Below are 23636 nucleotides of genomic sequence, written 5' to 3'. Positions count from 1 at the left end.
GACCAGTGAACACTTTCATCAAAATATCTTCTAACACAATACATTAACATCTCAATATGTTCTGTCATATATATCAGTTTCTTTCATGTATATATTTCATAGTCATTAGCAAATGAAAAAGCAAAAAAGTTTCTTGTTTAAATGAATGTACCATTTCAGAAAGGATAGATTGTGTACTGTTGCCTTAAACTGATTTTAATTTTACCAAATACTACTTACACTTCTATAATGGTCTGAGTAGTCCTCATTCAAGTACGTATAACATTGCTAGGGCACTGATATGAATGATACTCGGAAAAACTAAGGCGACGTAGCCACAGTTCCTACCTTGGTTAGATGAATGACTCCTTTAGAAGTAACTGAACAACCCATGAAGCCAACGTACTGAAGTTCAGGACAGTGCTCAGCAAATGCTTTCACCGACTGATCTGTCACCTAGGGAAGAGACATGAAGAAAGTCAAGATGGCATTACAGTGAGTGAATTTAAGGATTTGGCTACTGCAAATTCCCTCTGCCTTACCTTGCATCATTAATATTTCCCTTTCCAATGGATCATTTGAATCCAGATACAGACATGCTGCAATATGTCCTGTGTTTTTTTTTTTTTAAATCCTCCCTCAACCCCACATCCCTTTCTATCACCCCACGTTTGTTTACTTCTTCACAGAAAATGTCTCAGAGATGTCAACATTATCTACCTCCACTTCTTCGCATCTCTCTCAATAAATATGTACATATTTTATTGACATACACTTCACAAACTATAAAATTCACCCCTTCAAAAGGAACAGTTCAGTGGTTTTTAGCATATTCACAAGTTGTACAACCATCACCAATATCTAATTCCAGAACATGTTCCTCACCCCAAGAAGAAACCCCACGCCCATTAGCAGTCACCCCCCTATTCCAACTCCGGCCTCCAGCCCCTGGCAACTTTCTGTCACTATGAATTTGCCTAGTCTGGACATCTTTTATAACTGAAATTGTACAACTGCTTCCTAAAGTGCAACAACGGTCTCTTTATAAGGTTTCTCCCTACAAGTGTTTCTTCCAAGAAATCTGGTTTTGCCCCTCACTGCTTCCAATTCCTCAGATTTGGATGGTGTGATGGTTAATTTTATGTGTCACCCTGACTACACCAAGAGGCACCCAGATATTTGATTAAACATTATTCTGGGTATGTCTGTGAGGGTGTTTCTGGATGAGATTAACATTTAAAACAGTGTACTGTGTAAAGCAGATTGCCCTCCCCAAGGTGACCACTCAGCCTTAGTCACATCCAATCCGTTGAAGGTCTGAATGGAACAAAAAGGTTGAGTGAAGGAAAATTTGCTCGCTCTCTCTCTCTTTCTCTCTGCCTTGTCTTCAAGTTAAGACACCAGTTTCCTACCTTTAGACTCAAACTTGGACTGGAACTTATATCATCAGCTCTCCTGGTTCCTATGCATTCAGACTCAGACTAGAAGTACACCATCAGCTTTCCTTGGTCTCCAGATTGCCGATTTGGGGACTTCTCAGCCTCCATAGTTACATGAGCCAATTCCTTACAATAATCTCTTTTACAAACACACACACACACACACACACACACCTCATACTAATTCTGATTCTCTGAAGAACCTTACCTAATGTAATACATATTAGAATCCCCTGAGTTTAGTAAAATCTCAGAGCCAAAAGGGATGTGGCCCAAGAATCTGTATTTTTAACAAGCCCCTAAGTGACTCTTAGGGATGTGAAAACTTGAGGCCCCAGATATGCAAAGAAGTTACACTGACAGCTTTTGGCATTTCTACATGGCCCTGCTTTAAACAAAGGGCAGACTGAAATTCCTTTTTTGTCTCCCTCAACCTCCAAAAACTTTCCATGTATAAAATTATCTTCTTATAATTGTGCTAACATTTTCTTCACTGTTCCACAAAGTTGTAGCTTATAAAAGAAGGTCCAAATATTCTCTATCATAGGCTTAATTTCAGATTCACTTTCCTCACAGTCAAGATGAAATCAACAAGTTAAACACCACTGTTAGTTTTTCAAACAGCAGTGACTTGCATCTCCTTTGCATTAAATTTAATATGGCTGACTCTTACTTTGTATCTTCCTTATCTATTCTGAATAGATATTGGAACATAAACGTATGTGGGTAGCATTAATTCTGAAACAACACAAGAACATTTTCCTAAAATAATGAAACCAACAGCATCCATGGTACGTCTGATAAAAGATTAATTCTGCCCTCAAAAGTAAAGTATGCTTCAGCAGATTAAGAGTAAGGGTGCCATTGATAAATTAAAAATGGGCCTTCCTGACACTCAGCTTTCTAAAAACATTATGTTAACAAAAAATATTTAAGGCACTAAAACTGCCTGAAGCTTTAGTGAAAACAAATTTCTATTAAAAAGTGGGGTGGGGGGGAAGATGAGAGAGAACAAAGGTTAAGTAACTACGGCCATTTGGTTAAATAACCCTGCCTAATCTCACTCTAACATCAGGCCTCTCCTAGGTCCATCTTCAAAAGGGGGAAGAGGAATTCAGATAAGGATTAAGGACACAAGAAAGCTCAAGTCCAAGGTGTTAGAGCTTTCAGAGAGAAGAAAAAAAGGTATTAAGATGTGCTTGGTGGGTCTTTCTCTTTCAGCTCAAGGAATCAGAATAAGAGAGCTCGGGGGAGCCTCCAGCATCAACAGAATCCTATAAGCCAAACAAGACCAGAGTAAGTCCTTGGAGTATAGAAGCACTCTTAGTAGGCTTAGATGTGTTTTAGGAGACTTTATAAAAGGCCTTAAACAGTTGTGCAACCAACACCAGGATCCAGTTGTAGAACACTTGCATCGCACCACCCCCAAAATTCCCTTTATCCCTTATGCCCATATGTTCAATCACAGCTCCCACCCCTAGACAACCATGCTTTACACATCCATACCTGCCTTTTCTAGAAATTTCATATAAACAGAGTTCTAGCATAAGTAGTCTTTTGTATCTGGCTTCTTTCACTAGTGTAATGTTTTTGAGGTTCATCCTTGGTGTTACATGTATCAGTAGTTGGCTCATTTTATTGCTGAGTAGAATTGCACTGTAGGACTATACTACATTTTGTTTATCTGTTTACCAGTTGATAAACACTTTAATTGTTTCCAGTTTGGAGCTCTGATAAATAATGCTTCTGTGATCATTCACATACAAGTCTTGGTATGGACATTATGTTTCATTTCTCTTGTGTAAATATCTAGGAGTGGAATTACTGAGTCATGTGATAAGTATAAGCTTAATTTTTTATATATTTTCAAAATCGGGTTGTTTTCTTATTAAGTTGTAAGAGTTCTTTATATAACTTGAATACAAGTCCTTTATCAGATACTCGTTTCACAAATATTTTCTTCCATTCTGTGCCTTATCTTTTCATTTCCTTAATGGTGGTCTTAGCTCTAACATTTAGGTCTATGGTGCTCTTGGAGTTGACTTTTGTGAATAGTGTGAAGTAAGGTGAAAGGTTCATTTTTTTTTTTTTCTTTGCATATGAATTGCCCAGCGCTATTTGTTGAAAAGACACCTGGAACGGTTTGATTTTGAAGGATCATACTTACTCACAGACTGTGGGAAAAGCAGGCAGTAGAAAAGAATTCGTATGCAAAGAGAAATGCGGCTCAGGATTTGGAAAGTAGTATCACAAAGTCAGGGGGGAATGAGATCAGCTTGCAAAGCAGATTTTGATCTTTTAGTCAAAGCTGTGATGGAGAGAAAGAGGAAGATGAACCTCAGATTCAATAGTGTCATCTCTTCACATGACAGAGGTAGAGAAGACCATCTCCTTAAGCTGGCATTCTAAAAGCCAGACTATACTTTTATAGCGGCATGGAAAGCATGCAAGTGCATTTAGTGTTACAAGTTGGAAAAGCCCTCGTGATAAGGAATGTCTATTGTGCCTTCAGAGTCACAAGAACCATGAAAAGCCTCAATAATATAAACACACACAAAGATTCCTGTAGAGCTTCCATTTGTGAACCTTAAGGGGGCCTTCTCTAGTTGCTAAACCCTAAGCAAATGAAAACCAGAAACACAGGGGGCAGAGGGAAAAGGAAAATGTTAGTTCTCATAAGCTCTTGAAAGCTGCACTCAGAAATCCTTTGAGGGTGGTTTCTTGTGAGATCAAATGTGGCTACAAGAAAGAAACCTCTCCAGGAGGTAGAAACAATAGGCCTAGAAAATTCTAAAATGGGGCAAATGTAATAGCCACTGTGTTAGAAGTGTTCATACATGACTAAACTATTCTGGGCTAGAAGAAAGAGAAAGAACAGAAGGTGAGCAGTACAGGGTCACTAATTTTGCTTGGAGAGTTATTGTTTACAATTTTTTTTTTTTGAATTGTTGAATCTAGAGATTCAGTCTCTGGATACAGCTCACTCTGTTGAGGTTTGGGGTACTAGTAGCCAAAGAGTTTAAGAGAGAATAGATAATAAAATGCCTATATTTACTAAGGCCTTACTGTGTGCCAAGCTAAGTCCTCTCTATGCATCACAGGAGAGCCTCATAATAGCCTCGAGAGGCAACATTAGCCCCATTTAACAGGTGACTAAAATAAGCCTATTAGAGACTGACTTTCCCAAAATCAAATCACTAGCAGGTGGCAAAGTGGGGCTTTAAACTTTGGTCTTTTAGGTTTTGAAACCCATGCCCTTTAACTTATACACACTAGGTTGTGATTCATTTCATGGTGCTAATTTCACTCAAAAGCAAATTTAAGGCCCTCCCTTTAGCCCCAGAGAAGTAGAGTGAAAAGGATCAAGGCACATTAGGTCTACTTTTTAAAGAATTTACTTAAGAGAAGTGCTACCCTTGATTACTTTTTTCATCTCCTATAGGTAGACCAGGTGTGCTGCCAATGCCGTGATAATCTTGTATATCCTGAGAACCCTCCCAAAAGAGGAAAGCATAGGAGAGGGTTGGGGTAGTCTAATTCAGACGTGTTGAAGAAGCTGGATTAACGGTAGTGAATTACAAAACCACATAAGTAGAAACTGATAATCCAAGAAAGCACTTTCACCTAAAAAGGATTAAAATTAAAGAATAAGAAAGTAAGGATGGGAGAAGCTTTTACAAAAATTTCAGGATTCTAAATAAAGAGATGCAATTTATTCTTATTTTACGACAAAGTTTTCTTGGAACATGGGAGGAGAGATCTATCTTTTTCAGAGTAAGACTGAGTCAATGAAAAGGGTTTTGTAATTTGCACTGAAAGATGAACTTTTGGAAATGATGCTAGCATATCTGGGGAGGAAAGGAATTTGTAGTATTAACTCTAAAAAGGTGGAGCAATCTTTGGACATTTTTATACTGCTGGCATTAAAGAATTGTTCTGCGTAATCCTACATGAGTGTCCTAAATAATATAAAAGTATTTTGTGACCTTGCTCAGTAAAAAAAGTTTTCTCTAGACTTCACCCCAAACCTACTAATTCAGGACCCGGAAATATATACTTTTAATATGTTCTCTTAAAGAGTCTTATGAAATCAATCCAGAAACAGTCCCATAACTAAATCTAACATTCACAACTAACTAGACCCTCCAAATATTAGTACTGAAGATGGCCCTGGGTATACATGGGGCTATCTCTGTACTGATACCACAGACCACCATGGTCCAAGACATGTCCTCCTTCTCCTGGACATTTACAATAGCTTGCACACTGGATCTCTTTCTGCTACTCTTGACCCCGCAAATCTGTTCTCCACCCATCAAGCCACAGTGATCTTTTTAAGTGCGAATCTGATCATGTCAGTCTGCCATTCAAAATGCTCCAATGGCACCAATTACTCCAAGAATAAAATCCCAACTCCTCTATAACCTACCAGGCCCTGCATAATCTGACTCCTCCCTAACTCTTCCACCTGTTTTCATCACCCCACCACCCCTTACCCTTGCTCACTATGTGGTGGTCTCCCCACCTATCCCATTCACTGCGCTAAGCCCAGTGCTTGGCACAGGGCCTGGCACACAACAGGGGCTCCAAAATGAAAAGGAATGAATGAATGAAGTCCTGTCTTGATGCATGTTAATGCCTTGTTTTGATGTTGAAAAACAAGTCCTTTTTAATGCTAAGAAAATTTGATCTGTTGATCTTATTGGTTCCAAGTGCCACAAAGAAGCCATGGCTAAGAATGGGATATACAGCTTTCAAAGAAAGAAACAGCAGCACTTTGATTCTGGAGTGAACTGGAAAACTAATGGGAGGAAATTAGCAGGGTGACTACCTAATTTCACTTAGGACTTTAGGACCAGTTCAAGGCCTTCTTTCCACCTCCAAGGACAAAGAGCAACAGGGATCAAGGACATAGTGAGTCTACTTCCTAAAGAATTTTCCAGGAAGAATGCTAACCTCATTACTTTTATTCGTGTCTTTCAGCCAGAGTGGTGTGTGGGCCTATGGGGTGCCCTCACCTTCTGAATGCAAAATAAAGCCACCATAAAGCAATCTGCTTAGGCTGAGTTCTAACTGAGCTTTATAACCGAAGGGCAAAAACATTTCCATGTGTTCCAGTTCAGCAAAATGCATCAGACTAGAAGAGTCGTATGATTCTGGGCAGAAGTCAGCTGGAGTAGAGTTTAGCTGTCTAAGTATCCCCTATTGGTTTAGGAAAGCAGAAGAGAAGTGACCCCAGTAGTCAATGGCTAGAATCAGCAATACCTTCAAAATTGAAGAAAGCACATTTATAGTAAAGGGCTTATTTCACTCAGAGTTGCTCAGTCTCTTAAATCCCTTTAGTTCAACAAACATCTGAGTACCTACGATATGCACGATGCCTCATGTCAAGTACTAGTGCAGTGTGAAGACAAGGTACAGAGAGCAGAGAGGAGACAGGTTGGGATACGAACAAGTATAGCTGCCACGACTACTGGCGAGATCCCTGGGAATATTTTAGTCTGTGTACTGCATCCCAGTCTAGTTTAGTTCAGTTTCCCAGGACCTTCTGACTAGATCCGAAACCAAGTTTGAAGAGGTGACTAGACTATGGAGGGTTGAAAGCCTGGTAGAATGGTTATGACTTGATATGGGAGGGAGGGAGGGAGGGAATCTATTTTATTGGTAACATGAGTCATATAGGGATTAAAAAACTGTAAGGTCCCCTTGAGTTCCGGCATACTGCAGGCACATACTTGATGGAGCCATTCATTAAAGACTCTAACGGAAGGGTGATAAAGGGAAAGTTGTACTTCAAAATCCAGCAGGTGTACCCAGGACCAGCTACAGGGATATTCTGGCCTCGGAGAGGCTGCCAGTGGACTATGGCTGCAGCAGGGTCCCTGCCCCCACGTGAACAGTAGCACACCACACAGAGGGGTACCTCAGTGAGGCCTAGCCACGTGCCCGAGTCAGAAAGCAGCCACGTCTAACAACAAAGAACTAGTATGTGAAGTACTGTGATGATAAAAGTCCCAAATGAAGAAATTTTACTTAGATACCAAGTGACCATACATTATACTTGTAGGAGCTTTAAAATGGAACACAAAATTTCTCCATTGCTTTAGTGGAGTCTTCAAACTCTATGAAAAAATTCTTTTTCATTTTCACCTTCCTTTGTTTTTCTGTATTATTTTTCACAGGGTGTAGTGTACACTTGCAATTAATGCACTAGAAAGTCCCCTCCTTTGAAACAGTATAACAAAAACACAAAACAAATTGGTACTGATCATATCAAAGGAAATAGCTAAATATGGAGACAAAGCACTTGGTATAGATTCACTTTATAAACCATTTCATTACGACCTTTTCACTATGCTCTTTATGTAATAAAATATTCATATCGTTAGTAAATTTTAAAAAGAAATCTAAAATAATGTTATTTAAACAGAAATCGTTTTCTTTTAAACTGTGGTCAGACAACAATATTTACTGAGCAAATACTATGTGCCAAGTACTGTGTTACATACAATGATTAAGACAGACTGCCCTCATGAAGCTTACAATCAAGTGAGAAGAGTAAACGTTAAACATTTATTACAAGTGTGATAAAGAAGATGTGGCACATATATACAATGGAATATTACTCAGCCATAAAAAGGAACAAAATTGAGTTATTTGTAATGAGGTGGATGGACCTAGAGTCTGTCACACAGAGTGAAGTAAGTCAGAAAGAGAAAAACAAATACAGTATGCTAACGCACATATATGGAATCTAAAAAAACGGTACTGATGAACCTAGTGGCAGAGCAGGAATAAAGACGCAGACGTAGAGGACAGACTTGAGGATACGGTGGGATTGGGGGAGGTGGGGGAGGTGGGAGAGGAAGATGGAATGAAGTGAGAGAATAGCACTGACATATATACACCACCAAATTTAAAATGGATAGCTAGTGGGAAGCTGCTGTATAGCACAGGGAGATCAGCTCGATGCTTTGTGACCATCTGGAGGGGTAGGATAAGGAGGGTGGGTGGGAGGGAGGCTCAAGAGGGAGGGGATATGGGGATATAGGTATACATATAGCTGATTCACTTTGTTGTACAGAAGAAACTAACACAAGATCGTAAAGCAATTATATTCCAATAAAGATATAAGAAAAAACATTTATTACAGCTGTGATCACTACTTTAATATAATCATTTGCAGTAGTCAACGAATTATTACTTTCTATATATATGCCATAATTACATATACATGTAGAAAGAAGACAAAAATATGACTAAAAATTATACTCAATTATTACAAATAAGATTTTTCTCAAACATTTTAAGCTATTGTATGCCTGATATCATTATACACCTGATATCATTTCAGTAGCAAGCTAGAATATGTATTGCTTTTATATATCATGAGAAAAATAAGGATTATTTAAGAACTCATATTTACTAATACACCTTTGACTTTTAATTAGCATGATACAACTATTCCATTAAGCAAATCAGAAGCACAAAACAGTAAAATTTTTTACCCTTTTATTATGAAAAATTTCAAAAATATAAAAAAGTAGAAAAAACAATACATAAAACTCCATTTACCAATCATCTAGCTTCAATAGTTACTAACTCATGGCCAACCTCATTTCATTAATAGCCCCATCCACTTCTAAAACATCACATTTATCAGTAAATATTTCAGTATATCTCTAACAATAGGCTCTTTTAAAAATCAGAGCCATAATACCCTTATCATTCCAGCAAAAATGTTCATGTGAGACTTAATATGAAAAATGAACTATGTATAGTTTTATAGAGATAACAATCCAACACGGTAATTTAAAAATCTCATTAAAAATTTACCACAATTTTATAAAAACTGACCTTTTGTCAACAAAGGGCATTGAGATTCATAACTAATCATTTTCTAAAAGTCTAAAATTCCATTAGTGTCCAATGAGAATCTGATCATTTGATTGCTTACTTGACCTTGCCTGATTTTTGCTCATCCTGTCTTGCTTAATGTTAGTCTGGGTTTGGAAAAGTCAGATCGGCTGATAAAAAGAGATTTATAAGTTATGCATTAAAGTATTGTGAAAGGGAAAGACATTGGTCCAGAACTAATGGCACAGATATTTGTCCCTATTAAAAAGATCTATGATAAGTTAGGTATGACTCAACCACTTTCCTTTAATATGCTGACCAAGTTTCTTTGACGAATACTGCTTTATTTTATTGAAATTCAATATTTGGGTAATGTAAATGAAACAGAACAATTAGTCTATTCTGCATCTGCTCATCCTTTAATTAATGAAAGGAGTAATCTAAAAAGAAATCTACTAACCTAACAGCCATAGTTGTATTCAGCAATAATATTTACAAGGCATTTTCTAGTACACATATACATCTGTCCACTCTCCCAGTTAGATAAACAGGCAGGTGTAATTTCCATTTTACAAATGGAAGAAACAGAGAAGTTAAAGTAATCTGTACAGGGTTACATGGGAGCCCAGTACTCTTTTCATTACAACATAATAATATACTTAAAATACAACCAAAGAATCTATATGAGCACTAAATTTGAGACCTTAAACATAATTGATAATAAAGTAGTTGCTTCATAAACATACAATTAATTCTGTGGTCATATCACAGAAAATATGTTTTAATTCTCTGAAAATAAAGCCTCTTCCATTCTGTCAAGCTTTATTTCATTTCTAAATAAAACTTTTAAATTAAGAGATATGGTTAGTTTGAGGATTCATTTCAAAGAGTATAAGGAGAAAATCATAAGAATATGACTGAAGGCTACATTAAATCCACCAGACAGATCACTTACCAAAATTTGATTGTGTGGATGTATCATGAGTTATGTAAGAAAACAGGAAAAAACAGAAGTAGTAAACACAACTTGAATTCCGAATCATCTAACTCTGATTGAGGTTTCATTGCAAAGGATGAAATGAACTTAAGTCCCAGAAGGCTAACACACAAAAAACAGGGGAAGTACTCTGAATAGCAGAAGAGCTAGTTAGTATTTCGAAAGGCACGCTAAGATTCACAAAGCAAGGGAAAAGCCACCATTATAAGGTAACTTAGACTTCCAAACCATCTGGGTTCTCTCCTTTTCTATGTAATAGGGCATCCTCTGCTTCCTTCCTCAACCTCTGCCTGAATATCTCTTCCTCTCCAGGACATTTGCTGTCCTCTCCCCTTTCCTGTATTTCCATCTGTCACCTTACCTCCTTTCTCTGGTTCTTCCCTTTCCTTTTCCTCATGTTTCTTCTGAATCTTTTATGCCCACTGTCACACCTTTCTTAACTGGCTGGTCATAATATGGAATGAAAGCATTTTAAATATAATTATTGTACTAATTTCAAATCAATGATATTAAACTTTTTATTTATCTCAAAAAGCAATGTAAGATTATCTGACTGCATGAAATCACTGAACTCAGACTGGGTTGCAATCCAGCTCCACATCTTACTAGCTTACTACCTTAAAGAAGTTATCTGTTTTCCAAAAAGTGTGAAAATGAGATAGAAACCCAATGGGGTTCTTGTGAGCAATTCCAAGAGAATTCCCATGTGCTGGGCACATACCATACAAAGTGCTTAATAAAGATTAGTCACTACTCGATGTATACACTTCCTTTCCCCAGTTCCATGGAGCTGGCACTTCAAACATTATTGTACAAAATTAACTTTTATTCCTATCATTATACTTGATAGAATATAAAGCAGCATTTAATGATAGTCTCTGTTATGATATGTCCCACCTACCTACCACTGGGCCATTAGAAATAGAAATGACAAAAAAAAAAAAAGAAATATAAATGACAATACATAAACTGTCTATTCTATACTTGTTCACCAGGCTGAAGTTATGTATCGATGGAAAAATGTAAGTTAAATGAGACTTTCATTCAGTAAAATAAAAGTAAAAAGTTTAACTGTACAAAACAAGTTTACCTGTACTTTGTAATATATCTAAAATTATAGATAATAAAAGGAAGTAATCCAAATAACCTTATATTTCTAAGGTTATTGATTCTAAAGTATATTGATTCTAAAGTATATTGATTCTACTTTTAATGTTCTAACTTGACAAATTATTTTACTCTAACAGCCCTTGGAGATGACAGTACATTCCTACTGTTGTTAAAGCCTTTGGAAAGCACAACAAGGTATATACACCAAAATTGGGCTTTGTAATGCTCCTAAATATCCAATGTCTTAGATAATAAGTAGAATAGCAAAGTTTCTTACCTGTGATTATAAGGAATTTAACTCATCAATATATAATTAGTTTGATTTATAAGTATAATATTCTATAACCACAAAGAACCACCTCTTTCCTGGGAGGCTGATGCATAATGTGCAAAAAGAAAATACATACAAGCAAGAGCACGACCTTCAAAAAGTCACTTGTGTTTGTGAAAATATTTCAGATTAGGCTTTAATATTTTAACAAGAGAAAAATGCTTCCCAGGATGAATAAAATCTAACCAAGGTATAAAGTCCTAACAATCTATGTTTTAATCATAAATGAGAGCCAATAATCACCTGTTTAAAAAAAAAAGCATACGAACACCCTAATGTATGAATATAGAACATTTCTTGCATACTCATGTTTAACATTCTTTAAACAAGAAAACCTATTATCAAAAAACAAAACCTAAAATTAGGTTATACATTTTTCATCATGTCAGACAAATGCATTCACAGCTCACTAAATGTTCTTTCTTACATTTCAAACAGCTTATAAAATCCCACCTCCTTTAATAAGGTTCCCACAGTAACTGGAAGTAAGATGGCGAGTCCATCACCCACCCTGACCTAGTCCACTTGGTCCACACCCTTAACCTTCACAGAGGAAGCCATGCTCAGTAACAAGAATGTGAGAAAAAGGCACTTCCCTTGTCAGTTTTGGCAGAAGAAAAAAAAAAGTTATGTTGTATAAATATGTTTCATTTCATTTTTTTAAATCAGAAGCTCAGAAAGGGCAGAGCTCACGTTATACAACATCAAGACCCAGATTCATCTCTCCAGGAAAAGGGGGTCAAAGGAGGTTTTTAAGTATTTTCATAACATTCCCCAAGTCCAAGTTAACATATACCTTCACAGGGCTGGACAGATAGTAGGTGCTCATTAAACATTTATGGAATACATGAATGAATCAGTCAAATCTAGGAAAGGCAAGTACTAGAAAAACCATATCACTGAGGATGAAATGACAAGTATACTGCAGAATTTCTATGTTAACAGTCAGTATTTGAGTGCCTATTTGCCAGGCACTGTGCTAGATGATTTTTATTTACATTTATTTAAACTATAGTATAAAAGTCTTAAAGGTGTTACACATTTTTACCCAAAAAGAGCACATCTGGGGACTGACTTCTGAGCAATAGGCTCAGCAGACAAGAGACGGATTTGTGGACCAGGATGCTCAATGCAGCAGTATTTGTAGTAATGAAAAAACACAGAAGCCTCCCAAATGTACTAAAATTAGGATAATGGTTAAATGATGGTATATATTTTTGATAGACTGCTATGTGGCCATGAAAATCATATTTTCTTAAAACATTTAATGAAATCGGAAAATATGATGCAATTGAAAAAGCAGGATATATAATTATTAGGAGTTTAAACATCATTCTATTAAGTACATAAGCAGAGTGAAAAAACTGAGGAGATAAAATGTTAACTACCTCTTGGTAGTGGGATTATGTGTGTGATTTTAATTTTCTTTATGTTCTTATTTTCCAAAGTTCTACATCAATACTCCATTGTCACAGAAAACAAATGCTAAAAAAGGTAAAAAAACCATGGAAGAAGGCTTTTTTAAATTGATTCTCTTATTTTAACCTAAATAATTCTCATATAAGTTTAGAAAACTTGGGGACTTCCCTGGTGGTCCAGTGGTTAAGACTCCATGCTCACAATGCAGGGGGCCCGGGTTCAATCCCTGGTCAGGGAACCAGATCCCACATTCCGCAACTAAGAGCCCACATGCAGCAACTAAGATCCCGCATGTGGCAACAAAGGTCCCGCACGTGGCAACAAAGGTCCCGCGTGCCACAACTAAGACCCAGAGCAGCCAAAAATAAATAAATAAAATAAATAAATAAATGTTTAAAAAATAAGTTTAGAAAATTTTAAGAAACAAAATGTAAATTTTCTTAAAATTTAGAAAAATAGGATGTAAATTATTTTAGCCTATAAAATATTAGATATAAACTAGTACCATATTTCTCCCTGGCCTTTATTCTTCCATGCAATAAGGAGAAAATGTATTATAAAACAATATACAATGCATCTAAATACACTTTGCTTGGGTAAGCCAAAAACAAGTTTTTGAAAATCTGTTTATATATTTCCCCTATATATTGAAAAAAACGTACATTTAAAAAAAATTGTTAAGAAACATAATACTATGTAGAGCCAATTCACTAGTTTAGACCCAAAATATAAAGCAAAAATTTAAAACACTGAATCATTGTTCCAACATATAACTGGACTGCAAAAAAAGACATACATTTAGAACACAGTATTAAAAGGTACTTTAAATGTACACAAATATGAAATGCTTAGTGGAGGGATACATTCCAGGAATTCTCAAAGCCAACAGCTTCGGCAACATGGTGATAATGTGCTTGTATTACACAGCTTCTCGCCTGTACTTTGTCTGAAAACAATAATCAAATATATGCCAGACCTCACTTGCATGGAATTATAAAATAGGGACACATTTGCTTTCAGTGACCTAATTAGGGAGCTAGAATTCCCCATTAGCCTGACTGATGGAAATTAGCATCTCTAAGTTTTCTCCATAGTCTTCTCTGGGATGCCCAAAGTAGTGCCTCGCTCCTGCCCAAGCGCTCAGCTTTAGCTGCTGTCCCACAGGTGCTGATTTGCTCTGGTTCCTGTTGCCTCCGTGTGCCTTGCAGCAGAGCCACTCAACAGAGCTCAAGGCTTTTCCTGCCTCTTATGATCATTCCAGTGTCACGGCATCGAAGTTCCTAGTCCTGGGAGTGCCAGAGCACTGCAGAAGTGGAACCAATGGCCTCTGCCCCAGTTCTGCCCCAAACCTCACCACCTGAGCCCCGATGGGGCGACCATCTCACAATGTCCGTCTGTCTCTCCATACACAGTTTCTTCAGTTTCTGGCCCTCTCCCTCTAACCATAGGAATTAAAACCAAGTACCAGAGGTTGAATGAGGAATAGATGCCATACAACTTGCACCTTCCCTTACTCCCCTACCACAAAGCTCTCCCTCTTCCTCATGTTTTCAAAATATGTGCATCAGGATCTGGCAAATGCTATGTATATAAGCATGTATATAAAAAGAAATGGGCCGGCAGGAATCTCTACAACTTTAGGTGGTTAAGACTTGAAGTCACAAGGACTAGATTTGAGTCACTCATTTCACCTCACACCAGCTACATACTTAACTCTCCAAATCCCAATATTCTCATCTCAGTTACTGCAGTACCTACCCCCACTGAGTTGTGTGAGGATTAAAAAATATAATGCATGTAAAGAATTCATATAATACAAACTCAATACAATTGTATTCAAATAAATTGGTTCATTTGGCGAAAGAGAGAAAAGATTATATGTTAATCTGGGTGAAAACTAAGTTTCTGGAATTTCATAAAAAAGAAAAGCATCAAAAGAAAAACATCTTTGTTCAATGAGATTTTTGGTTGAGTTAGTTGAAGAGGCTTGGTCTTTTGAAATCTTAGGCAATCTGTCCTTACCTAACATTGTAGAGTTCATTAACTATTTAGAGGAGGCAATGCAATGACAAAGTAGTGCCTAACTAGGAGTCAGATTTTAATTTTAATTCAATTTACAAATGTTTATCATCAAGTATGTAAAAGCCCTGTGTAATATGTATGTATGTGCAGCGGTGGTGAGGAGTAATGTACACAGATACCCATAATAACATGAGATAAATGCTAAAATAGCCATGCAAAAATTGCTTTTGGATCACAGAAGAGAAAGCAATTAGTTTTACACATTTGTGGGGGGGACCAAATGGTATCTTGAAAGTCACAAAGGAGAGACCTTTAAAAGATCATTTCAGGCATGGAGGTGAGGTAGGACCACTCAGAACAATAGGTACAAGGTCCCAGAGACGTGAATGTACAAAACATATGGTAAGAATGAAAAATCCAGGTATCAAATTCTGGCTCTGCCTTAGGCAGCACTGTGGCCACCTTGGACACATTATTTAATCTTCTATACCTCCGTTTTATATTCTGTAAAAATGGAGGTAAGACTATCAGATTAGAGCTTTCTCATAAATAAGGTCACTTTCATAAAAATATAACCTATTATAGTTAACTCTGTTTTATGTGTTATCAGATTTCTTCTAATGTCAGGTTTGAAATTTTTAACTAATATGTCTTAAAAATTAATATATCTAAATTTTTGATATTCAAAGTTGAATTTTTAAAGTTTTGAGCATGTTTTAATTTTTACTCATGGCATTTAACTTTTACTGCCTTCTAAAAATCTTCAGGGTATTCATGGCTTCTGGGGGTTTGTATTATTCATCTGTATGAAGCTAGGAAGTGACGTGATTCATATTCGCCACATGTCAGGGATTAACACTCACACCAGCACTTCTCTTCTGGTTCCAGAATGAGATGTATTATCCTACTCTTCCCACCAAGTACAATAACAAAACAAAACAAAAAAACCCTGGGCATCATATATAAAACAAACACATGTAGACTTTTCCTTTGGCTAGAAACAGCAGGACAGCACGGTTTTCCTGAGGTTTGTTTTTGTTTTTGTTTTGGCCTGTGTTCACTGATGTTTCCAGGTTGCTAGCTTCTCCAGGACCCAATGAGGGATGTGTGAGGCAAAAAGACAATCCAGGGAATTCACCACTGTGTTGTCCTCAGGTTCCCAGGGAAAGATCAAGAGATGCCAACACCATGATGATGCAGATGTTGGAATTATCTGACAAAAATGTTAAATCAGACATCATAAAAAATGCTTCAGTAAACAAGTACAGTACAGACATTCTTGAAGCCAATTTTTAAAAACGTCTCAGTAAAGAAACAGATGAAAAAAAGAAGAACCAAATGGAAGTTTTAGAACTGAAAAGTAAAGTAATCAAAAGGAAAAAAGTCACTGGATGGTCTCAAAAGCAAAATGAAGACGAGAGGAAAAAACCAGTAAAACGGAAGATAGAAAAATAGAAAGTACCCCATCTGAAAAACACAGAGAAAACAGACTGCAGAAAATGTAATATTCATGTCATCAGTATTCCAGAAAAAAGAAGAGAAAGAATGTTGAACTAAAACAGTACTCAAAGAAATAATGGCAGATATTTCCCCAAATTTGGTTAAAGAAATAAACCTACAAATTCAAAAAGATGAGTGAACCCCAAAAGAATAAACATAAAGAAACACATGCCAGGGCTTCCCTGGTGGCGCAGTGGTTGAGAGTCTGCCTGCCAATGCAGGGGACATGGGTTCGAGCCCTGGTCTGGGAAGATCCCACGTGCCGCGGAGCAGCTGGGCCCGTGAGCCACAATTACTGAGCCTGCGCGTCTGGAGCCTGTGCTCTGCAACAAGAGAGACTGCAATAGTGAGAGGCCCGCACACCGCGATGAAGAGTGGCCCCCCCCTTGCCACAACTAGAGAAAGCTCTCGCACAGAAACGAAGACCCAACACAGCCATAAATAAATAAATAAAACAAATACTTAAAAAAAAAAAGAAAAAAGAAACACATGCCAGAACATATCATAATCAAACTACTAAAAACTAAAGACAAACAAATCTTGAAAGCAGCAAAATCTCTCTATAGTTGGAATGTGAAAAACAATTCAATATTACAGCAGATTTCTCATCAGAAACCAAGGACACCAGATGGAAATGGGACAATATTTTTCAAGTGCTGAAAGAAAAGAACTGTCAAGCCGAAATTCTATATCCAGAAAAAATATCCTTCAGAAGTGAATAGGAAACCAAGACATTCATTCAAAGATGAAGAAAAACAGAATTTCTTGCCAGCAGACCTACCCTGAAAAATAACAAGTAGTTCTTGAAAAGGAAAAGAAACGATAAAGAAATCTTGGAACACTGGGAAGTAAGGAAGAGGAAGACAAAGAGTAACAATTTGGATTAATACAATATACTTTACTTCTCCTCTTGAGTTTTCTAAATTATATTTGATACTGAAACATTCAAGCAGGGATAGGCTGAGAAAAATTCAAAGCCAGGTTCAACCCATCCTAATCCTCCCTCCTTCCTATTCCTTTCTCTTTCTCAACTAACAAATGGACATACTGATCTTGATCATGTGGCCTAGAGACCTAAGTCCTTCTTGACCCTGCACTACAATGTCTAGACATGTTTTATCCCTTTTACTGCTTTAAGAAAAGAGAATTTCAGTCTCTTTCCCTGCTAGGGATGGTATGAGACAAGCCAGGAATGCATCTGACTGATATAAGACCTCTGAACATGACTTTTAACCATGGTTAAAAAAAAAAAGATTAAAAGTGAAGGCTGATTCCTACTTATGATCTGGCCCAACACTACTAAATATACTGCTTTATTCTGTACCAACATGTTAATTTACAGAAACATATCAAATCAGTATTAAAAACAGCATCATGCATATTTTATTACAAACTGGGAGAATTCTATATTTAACTTATTCAAATAGTGAAGCTGTTTGTCTGCTATCTTTGTAAGGACATGAACTTGCATAAGAGTGCAACTTACACAGAAACAGAAAGAAAAGGGAGCACACTGCACCCCTGCGTTAGAAATGCCCTCTACTCTGGCCTTGGTTCATAATCCACTACCCCAAGCAAGATGCCCCGAGGAGCAGTGCAGAGCTGAGAACAACAACACACATCTGACCCGTATTTTCTGAAACATGCTATTAGAGGTCACCTGCCCACAATTAGACATATTCCTATACTAACAAAATATGAGTGCAGGGGAAGTCCCAATGGAGGCTACCACATTAGGGCAGGGAAACTAACTCCTCTTTCCTTTATCCAAAAGTAAACCCCAGTGAATGAAGAGATTGTAAAAATAGTTAGAAAAAGCTGACAACTCTCTTCTACATCCAGGAAACACATTTTTTGCATGCAAGAAAAAAGTGACCTTATTATTTTTTAAGAACTGTTACAGATCCAAGAAACCATATAAATCTCTTCAAATGTTTTTAAAAGGTTTAAAAGCCAGGAAATTTAGATGTTTCAGCACCATTAATGCTAACCTTGGCACTGTGACTGCTACCAATCAATTTTTTCCTTTTGGAAAGAATGAATAATTTTGATGAATGCTATTGCAAATTACACACTAAAAACACAATTTTTCATATGAATGGGGCCAATGTCTTTTGGCACGCTTGTCACCGTCACAACATAACTGCTAATCTTCAAATACAGTTATTAACAACCTCAGAAAATCATTTAGAAGACCAACTCTCCTTTTTAAGGTCAGTGATTATCACAGTTAATGACCAATTGGCTTTAGCCATTACTGTCCTGAACTTTACATCATGTTTTAAACTAACAAGACAATAAATAACTATTAATACCAACATATTTTGAAGGGTGTTTTTCAGTCACCATCTATGCTCACCAAAAACATAATTGCTTTTGTGTTTTATATAATCACTCGGTCACTTGCTGATTTTTGCTTGTTTCCTTGTTGTAGCCGGTGTTATTTTATCATGAAAGTAGGAATAAGGGTGAAGGGTAAAAAGACAAAATCAGAGATAAACCCTATTAGCATTTTTCAAAAATACTAGTTAAACCTGTATTAGTTTAGAAAATATAAAGGGCACTGAAAGGTATCAAATGAAAAGTAAAAGCCATCTTCTCTTCACTTTCATTTCTCAAAGGTAATCACTCAAGTCTCTTATAGTTGCTTACAAAAAAACTGTTTAATGTATATGCTTGTGTACAGTATATGTATCTCTTTATTTTTCTTTCCAATTTCAACAACAGTTTCATACTTGATACATTGTTCTGCAGCTTTCTTTTTTCACTTATAATATCTTGGAGATCCTTCCATATCAACATACATAGGTTTATCTCAATTATATAATAACTGCAAAGTATTCTATCATGTGAAAATATACAAACTTATTTAACCAGTCTTATACTGATGGATATCTAAGTTATCTATTGTTTTGTTGTCTATTTTGTTTTGTTATTGCAAACAGTATTTCAATGAATATCCTTGTACATATATTTTGAAAAACATGTGAAAGTTATCTGCAGTATTCCTTACAGTGTGACTTCTGGGTGAAAGAACATGTGTCTTTTTAATTTTGAGAGATTTTGCTACACTGTCTTCCAGAAAGACTATACTGACTGATTTTCATTGGAGAGAGTGTCTCTTTCTCTACCAGGTATTGTCACACCTCTTATTTTCACCAACCTGCAAGGTAAAAATGATCTCAAGGTGTTCTCACTTTGAATTCTTTAATTATTAATAAGGAGGATGTAAATCTTCTCATGTTTATTCAGAGGCGGTTGTTCTTAGCTATTATTATTTTCTTATTTAGTTAGAACAGGAAAATCAAGTCTGATCCCTTTAGTTTAGGGCTTGATACATAACAGCTACTCAATAAATGCCTGATCCCTTATCAGATGAATCAAACAACAGTTTAAAAGAAACCTTCCTTATAGCCACACTGTATTGTCCTGATACAATCTAATATCTGGTTTTCAAAATTCTCAAGATTCCTTGACAATGAGCCAAAAGAAGTTGGCAAAATTATAGAACAAGCAGGTTACAAACAAAAGGACACACAACAGTAAACGCATTATGTAGTCGCTCTCCTGTAGCTATAATCACAGATGACCTTCTACCCTGTTATACACAACACACATTTCTCCATATTATATAAACCTTTTGAAAAGCTAAATAATATTCCACCAATCCTATAAAGTAGTATTTTCCAGGTTTTATTCTTTCTATAAAAAGTGTATTTTATATATCCTTCTACAATTTGCTTTTATCTTTTCATTCAACATTATGTTGCTGAGATGTAGACATAGATATATGTAAATCTACTCCATTAATTCAACCACTTCCAATTCTTTAATATACAGTGATTTATTTATCAGTTATATTATCAATTTATGTTTAAATTATTACAAACAATGTTGCAATGGACATTCTCGCACGTCTCTGAAAACATGTACAAAAGCCTCTGTAAGATATGCATATTTATGTATATATGTACCTAGCAGTAAAACTGCTGAGTCCTCTTGCAAAAGTGTTGGAGATGATATAAAGAAAAGAGAATGCCTTTCCATTACTGGTGAGAGTATAAATTGGCATAAGCATTTTGAAAAGCAAGTTGGACATATCTTCAAAGTTTCTAAATCTGTACCTATGAACTAGTTTATTCCTAAGATTTCTTCCAATCTTACAATTTCATAACTGGGAAATTTTCTTGTTACCAGATATAAAACTGGCTTAGGTGTATTCAGAGCAATTAAGCAACAATGGGAGACATACTCATATGTGATTGAAGAATAGAGCTGGACAGGGTTAAAAAGCATCATAAGTACAGAATCAAATCAGCAAGTTTTTGTTAAATCAGAATCCTATGTTGATAACAAATTTTGGAAAAACAGAATTCTGAAAAAACACTATTTTTGAATTGCTTCAAAAATTTCTGGTACAAATGAAAGTACTAAAATTAGGAAAAGCACAGTAATATATTTGGTGTGATTTCCAGCAATCATCTGTTTTCTGAAAGTTGGCAGTGAACATATGCCTGAGAATTTAAATATCATTTAAGTATATTATACTACATATAGAAAGATACATGAAACACATATCTGACTACGCCTTTCCTTGATATGAGGGTAAAAGTCACAGAAATAACTCTAGGCCTTCAAGAGAGCTTTATAGATATCGAATTTCCCTGACAGCAGAGAGGCAAACACTATTTAATTCACAAAGCTAGGTAACAGGTACTGCTGCTATTCTTTACGTTCTAATTGGAAAATTCTCAATTTCTCATTACGCATAGCGAATCTGGTCCACCATCAGATGAATCCATTACACCTGTATTCTTAGAAAAGGCATAAGCTAATATGAATATGATCTGAGGCCTTTGAGTAGAGTCTTTGGATTTTCTCAAGGTCTTAGATTCTGTAACAATGATCTAAAAGATTCTAAAGAACAATCATATATATCAGCTCAGCAAGTAAAAGCAAATCACCATGTCGGGGACTTCCCTGGTGGAGCAATGGTTAAGAATCCGCTTGCCAATGCAGGGGACATGGGTTCGATCCCTGGTCCAGGAAGATCCCACATGCCTCAGAGCAACTAAACCCCTGCGCCACAACTACTGAGCCTGCGCTCTAGAGCCCGCAAGCCACAAATACCGAAGCCTGCGCACCTAGAGACCATGCTCCGCAACAAGAGAAGCCATTGCAATGAGAAGCCCGCGCACTGCAATGAAGAGTAGCCCCGCTCACCACAACTAGAGAAAGTCTGCGTGCAGCAACGAAGACCCAACGCACCAAAAATTAATTAATTAATTAATTAAAAAATTAAAAAAAAATTTTTTTTTAAATCACCATGTCAATAAAACATTCTCAGAAAAAACATTCAAAATTGTTACCGCATGTTCAAAGCAACTGTTGAAACTAATGTAGAAAAGCAAAGCTTTACCAACCTGTACATGAAATTTCCCTTTAACGACAAGTCATATGAATTATAGAAAGAACATGTTACTCTAAGAAAAGAAGTTTTTTTTAATCTTCATTTCTGTGCCTCAGCGGGTTGTCTATAATGGTAATCCTTGTATTTAAGCATGTGGAATGGTTCTTTGAAGAATGCCTTCAAATAATTCATACCTGCTAAATGTATTACTTTAAATCTTTACGAATATTTTTGTATTTGTTAAAGCATAACAAGGTGCCACCTCTCCACTCAAAGTCCTTTGGATTGCAGAAGTGCTATGTCACCATTTAATGGCTTCTCTCCCCCTCCCTCTCCCCCTCTCCCTCCCCCTCTCCTTTGTTCTCTTTGCAAGATAAAATGAATAAAGTAGGTCATCCTCCTTGATTCTAACATCCAGCATTAACTATTGAGGATAATTAGACTAGCAATAATTTAAGAAATATTTAGGCAAATAATTTAAAATTTGTAAAAAAAGTATCCACATAAAAGTAGTAATAAACATGAAATCAGCTTTTCCTACAATATTGGTATCCTTAGGTAAACTCATGTTTTGAATTCATGGAAAAAATTAATTAAGGTATGAATACATTTTATAGAATCTAGAGCTTCAAATGTAAAGAACTTTCAAGGTGCATTATAAAGAAACTTACTGGTAAAATAGTTCTTAAGTGGCCATCTGTGCTTCTAAGAAAGAAAGAGGAATAAAGTTTTAAGAATTTGCAACATATTCAAGTATATTCCCTCAATTGAGCTTGAACTGGCTAAATTATACATTCTCTGATATTTCAGAGGAAACAAGACATCAATTACCAATTCCCAAAATTCTGACTATACATAACTTCTTCCATAATTCAGTACCCACCTAGAGAGGAAACTCTGTCCCTCATGCTTTCCTCCTCTCCACTATTTAAATCACTGATGTGTCTAAGTTTAATGATCCAATAAGAATTTAAAATAATCATAAAGACATCACTTATTCCCAAGGGATGCATCGAACACTGAGAGAAAATGGAAATCATAAATTTGTCTAATTTCTCCACCATTAATTCTGCAATGTTAAAGAGTAACAGATTCCTACTTAATTGTATTCCAAGGAAAGACAATATGTTAACTTGTGGAAATAATATTTAATAATTTAACATAAGCCATAATTTCACAAGGGACTTTCCTGGTAGCACAGTGGCTAAGATCTGCCTGCCAATGCAGGGGACACGGGTTCAAGCCCTGGTCCGGGAAGATCCCACATGCCGCGGAGCAACTAAGCCCGTGCGCCACAACTACTGAGCCTGCGCTCTAGAGCTTGCGTACCACAACTACTGAGCCCACGTGCCACAACTAATGAAGCCCGCGCGCCTAGAGCCCATGCTCCGCAACAAGAGAAGCCACGGCGATGAGAAGCCCGCGCACCACGACGAAAAGTAGCCCCCACTCACCGCAACTAGAGAAAGACTGCACGCAGCAACAAAGACCCAACACAGCCAAAAATTAATTATTTTTAAAAATTAATTAATTTTAAAAATAATTAATTTTTTAAAACTTTCATAAAAATAT

General features: G+C 36.5%; 1 protein-coding gene across 9 annotated transcripts in view; it reads right to left on the bottom strand.

The window, feature by feature from the left end:
* Positions 1 to 23636, bottom strand: part of FBXL17 (F-box and leucine rich repeat protein 17) — a 468543-nt gene that overhangs the window by 329909 nt on the left and 114998 nt on the right. For 6 of the 9 annotated variants that reach the window (XM_082454480.1, XM_082454481.1, XM_082454482.1 and 3 more), the window contains one exon: positions 328 to 435. In XM_082454480.1, coding sequence (XP_082310606.1) covers positions 328 to 435 — 108 coding nt within the window. Of the gene's footprint in view, positions 1 to 327; positions 436 to 1572; positions 16368 to 22735; positions 22770 to 23636 lie in introns of those variants that run through there. The other 3 variants (XM_082454486.1, XM_082454487.1, XM_082454488.1) reach the window with 2 other exon arrangements.

This window comes from Balaenoptera physalus, assembly GCF_965194825.1.
Source record: "Balaenoptera physalus genome assembly, chromosome: 3".
Taxonomy (NCBI): domain Eukaryota; kingdom Metazoa; phylum Chordata; class Mammalia; order Artiodactyla; family Balaenopteridae; genus Balaenoptera; species Balaenoptera physalus.
This window is presented reverse-complemented; position numbering and strand designations above follow the sequence as displayed.